Source organism: Odontomachus brunneus, unplaced genomic scaffold (genome assembly GCF_010583005.1).
Source record: "Odontomachus brunneus isolate Ranch 3 - 2012 unplaced genomic scaffold, Obru_v1 Obru_scaffold_100, whole genome shotgun sequence".
NCBI lineage: Eukaryota > Metazoa > Arthropoda > Insecta > Hymenoptera > Formicidae > Odontomachus > Odontomachus brunneus.
This window is the reverse complement of record NW_022639550.1, coordinates 365,863-370,779: the sequence shown is the minus strand read 5'-3', so window position 1 is coordinate 370,779 and position 4,917 is coordinate 365,863. Positions and strand designations below refer to the sequence as shown.

Here is a 4,917-nt window from a genome sequence, read left to right as displayed (position 1 = left end):
AGCGGCCCAAAATTTCACTGTCGTAAATGATGGTGCAGAGTCCCCATACACAGAATCCAACTCATCTTTGATTTGCGTAGGCGTATTGCCTTTCAAAAACAAATATTTAATGACAGCTCGATACTCGATTTTGTCCATTTTCACAAAAACACTCACATCAACTTACTCAAACGACTGTTACATAACAACTGCGAGTCCAAAATGGCTGAAACTTCGGTGAGTAACTGTCAACAGATGAACAACGAAATTCACTAGCTTTTATTTACAAGTGCTGCTATCTTCACGTTGAGGTCGGAAACTTTTCAGACCACCCTCGTACTTGTTTTTCGTCTGTGCAATTAAAGAAATCGGTGATATTCAGGAGATCCAAATTCTTTTATGTTTATAAAGTAAATATATTTATTAAATTAATTGTTAAATTTACATCATACGATAATATAAAACTTTCGTTGTGGTAGCAATAAGTCACACCTAGATTTTCATGTTATAACATAACATATTGTGTTTTGAGCGAACGATTATTTCTTTCATATTTCTTGTCACTCTATGTGCTAAATATAATCGCGATCTGATCAGTCATATAGAACACAACGTTGCTAAATTTCGTCACTTAACATACTTAAAGTTGCGCTACAAAGTTTGCGTCATATATAAGTCTATCATTTATTTGGTGAATAAATACATTCGCTTCGATTCTCTTATTTAAATGTGGAATAGCTTTCACGCAAAGTTGAAGTTTTAGAAAAATATACATTTATTCATGCGAAACACACTTTACATTGATGTAAATAATCTGTTATTAGTACCTACCGAAAAAAATGTTTTATTTATTAGACATTTGTTCCCCGCGGACAAAAGAGAAAAAGAGAGGTGTCCGACGCTTTCGGCACGTCTCGCATAATTGCGTGCGATGATTCTCTCCTCCTTCTCGCCACCTTGTCTTTTTGTTTTCTCCGTTTTTCTCGCGCGATCGCCGACGGCGGCGGCTTCGCGCCGCTTGCGGCTCCTGCGGCAGCGGTGCATCCGCGTAACGGCGCATACGTGCGATGCAGACGATGCGGTATGCGGCATGCGGCGCGTCACAGGACCGTACGATCGTTGGTGCAAATTGCAGAGCCGAGGGTGGATAGGTGGGTGGGCGGGTGGGTGGTCGAAGGGCGCGGGCGAAGAGGGGGACCATCGAGCCGGGGGATAATCCGGTCGTTCGGTAATCTGCGACCGTTCGGGCGCGAATGAGATGTATGCGTTTCACTGTTTTGCAGCAGCCACGTATGCGAAACGCGCGCAAAGCTGCTCAGATCCTCGTGTACAGAATCGTCGCTCTCGCCCTGCAGATACAAGTGTGTTATTTTAGCCGAATTTCTTCTTACACGCTTCTGTACTCAAGTACTCATTCGAATGTATTGTGTAAATTATAACTTACACGTCTTAGAGCTATTTGTTTCAACCTCTTGGTAAGTTAACTGATAGTTAAATCAGTCTTTGTCCAAGTGGAAGGAAAAATAAAGACAAACACGCGATTTAACTATCAGTTCGCATGTTAGCACAAAAAACACATATTGGATTTGCGACGCCGGCTGGATGATCGTTCGTATCACATATGTAATGCATGAGTGTAAAATGTTAATGCTGAACTGGGATCGCGTTTTTGCCGGTTGACTTCGACGGCAATCGACGGCAAACGACGATAATCGACGATAATCGACTGTGTCGCGATCGTTAAAATTGCATTCGTCGTTTCAACTCGAGCTCGATGTTGTAGACACACGACAGGAGGACACATCCTCGAGCAGCTGAAGGCAGCTTAGATCAGTTATCACTGGAGTGACGATAAGAACGTCCGCGGGCAACCCGAAATTAAAGCGCATAAAACTGTCCACGGGTGGTTCGCGCCGTGATGAAAAATTGTGTCATTCGATGAGCGCGCTAAAAGGCCGCGTTATAATTTGGCGGATAAATTATTCATACGTTAGAGGGCTCAACGCATGCCCTGCCATTACGTGCGGACGAGCCGCGTGAGCTGCGCGCCGCGGACGACGAATTATGAATATTCAGGAGAGTTCACACGTCGTAAATTATAACTTACTTTAACTTTCGCGCGTTTCTGCTTCTCGTGCAAGGATGAACAGCGAACAATAACGCGTGGCGATATCGCGACCGCGTATCGTCATGAGTCTGACACGATTTTCCTTCTCTTTCGTTTTTCCCCCTAACCCGCGCAAGCAACGACGAGTTGCTGCGTATGTCGCGTTATTTCGCCGAGATGAGTCGCAATCGAGCCGTAACGCTAATTCCCGATAATTAATCCGGATATTACTCGCGTATATTAATTCTCATGCAATATTGGATCTCTGCAACTCAAACAAATATTCAATCGCTCACCGAAAGAAAAACGTGGTTGATCCAATCATCTTTGGTCCTAATTATATTTTTTAGTTGTTCTTACACTGTAAACACTGACGTGTTAAATTTAACACATTTCATGCATCCCAAATCATCCACTCTCATTTATGTGTAAATTTGACACAAAACAAATGTGTTAAAAAATAACACGCGTAATATGAAAAAAATTAACACAAGAATTTAACACTTGAATACCGTTAGGAATCACAGGTTGTGTTAAATTGACATATTTAATAAGTCAGACATAGATTATGTCAATTTAATGTTTTCATTCCATCAAAACCATAGATTAATACTTCTCTCAAATGTTAAAGTAACATTTTATTTTAGTTAATTTAACATTATACATATGTCAATTTAACGCAAACTGTAATTTCTGACCGTATTCAAGTGTTAAATTCTTGTGTTAATTTTTTCCATATTATGCGTGTTACTTTTTATCACATTTGTTTTGTGTTAAATTTACATATAAATGAGAGTGGATGATTTGGGACACATGAAATGTTAAATTTAATACATCACACAATTTTTACAGTGTACACGAAAATGGTAATAGTAATACATGCAAGATTATTCTCACTAACATTATATAATGGAATTTAATAAAAAAATGTTTATTCGCCAATTTATTAATATAGTTTATATAAATTATTTTCCTGTGTGATTATAGTTACAAATGTTAAATATCTTCTCTCAGTGCAACTTTCGCAAAGGAATCTTGAAAATTTTCGAAAGATCTGTTTGCAGATCCTGATTTTATTGCGCTGCTGTCTTATAGCTGGGGCTTTTCCGCATCTTTGAGGAGAAAGTGTGTCCGAAAATATTGATCTTCAACAAAGTTATATGATGGTGCTGAGCCTGACAGATCCAGATTATACATTCCAAAAAATATGACTGTATGCGGACGGTTAAGCACGATTATTCGCGTGACACCGAGTTCGCCGAGATCGACGGCAACCTTCTCGTCGATCTCGTACGACAATCTCTCGACTAGTTTTCTCGCCGTTGCGCACGGATTCGATGCGAGTTGACGGCGCGCGACCGCGCGCGTTGCAACTTCGACGAGGACGACGACGACGACGGTGGCGGGGGGGGTGGCGGCGGGGGTTGAAGTTTAAGTTACGTCCGACTTTACCGCTCTCTCGACGTTATACGTGCATATTGGGCTTTCGCCGCGACCGCGATATAGTCCCGCGCACGCCACCAAAGGCCTTCTCTTCTGTTCTCTCTCGCGTGTGCGCTCAAGCAATTGCCTTTCGACTGCAATTTTCCCTCGTCGCTGCATAGAAGCCGAATTAGAAGAGGCGTTAGTCGCCATTTGTGCGTGAACCTGAGTGAACGCCTGCCGAGGATCAACCCTCGGCTGTCTGTGTATAATTATGTGAAATGGAGTTGCACGTCGATTGTCGCCTGTGAACGAGGACGAGGGAAAATTTCGTGTCGAGAACGTTTCGGTCGAAGCGTTCTTTGCCTCATAATTGTAACGGGAAGAAAATAAGGGAAGAGAAAAGCAAATAACAGCCAAACGTCTTGAAGAACGCATAAACATTATATATTTATTTAATTTGACTCTTTCTTCGTTTCAAGTTCAGCTTTTGGCTTTAATTATCGCTGTGATTGATGTGAAGTATCTCGTCATTGTTCAAGTCTCCCGTTCGGCATTTAAGTTGTGCGAAAGGAGAAATGAAACGTGGGACGTCCGTGTGATTTTGCAGGTATCCAAAGGACCGTACACGTGCTGCACAATTCGGAGCAACCCGCTTCGGTTTTCGCGATCCTCGAGTCCGGTAACAAGATGGTGCCATTGATAGCAGACGGCTTGTTCGACCTGCTGATGATGAAAATGCCGACCATCTACACCAGCAAAAAGCAAACGAAAATCGAATCGAAGGGGCCGCGCTTCGAGATCGGCGACTTCTGCGTGAAATTGGGCAGCGTGACGATGAGTCAGAATTTTAAAGGCGTTCTAGTAGAGGTGAGTAATACCCTCGCATATCACCATGGAGAAGGGACTCTCCGCGAAAGAGAATCGAGCCGACCGTACCTTTGATCTGCGGAATTCCTAATCCTTTGAATCTCTTTTCTCACGTCATCACTGCAAATCCAAGTATTATTAGTCCATATTTCGTACTGTTTTAAGTCGCGTCATTTAATACGTTTAAACGAATTATAACTTACATTCTTAAACGTGTAAAAGAAGCTTTAGCTTTTATAATCGCAAATACATAATAATATCGGTCGCAATTATTATATCCAGAATATGTCCAGAATTACAGAAATCTTGTAATCCTTCCACAATATTTTCTCCGTGTCCTTTTTACTTGTCAAAGCGAAACAGCGTTGTACACGAACTTGGAATTAAAAGGACATACTTGACGTTCACTGTGCGCCCAGAATAGAGCCTCAGATCCTCTCATTTCCCTCGCGAATTCGCGTCCGGGATTCATCTCGCGCCCGACGATTCTCTCTCTCTCTCTCTCTCTCTCTCTCTCTCTCTCTCTCTCTCTCTCTCTC

At 42.1% G+C, this 4,917-nt stretch overlaps 1 protein-coding gene across 1 annotated transcript in view; it reads left to right on the top strand.

The window, feature by feature from the left end:
- Positions 1 to 4,917, top strand: part of LOC116848788 (very-long-chain enoyl-CoA reductase) — a 114,240-nt gene that overhangs the window by 95,617 nt on the left and 13,706 nt on the right. The window contains exon 3 of the mRNA XM_032825270.1: positions 4,119 to 4,378. Coding sequence (XP_032681161.1) covers positions 4,119 to 4,378 — 260 coding nt within the window. The remainder of the gene's footprint in view (positions 1 to 4,118; positions 4,379 to 4,917) is intronic.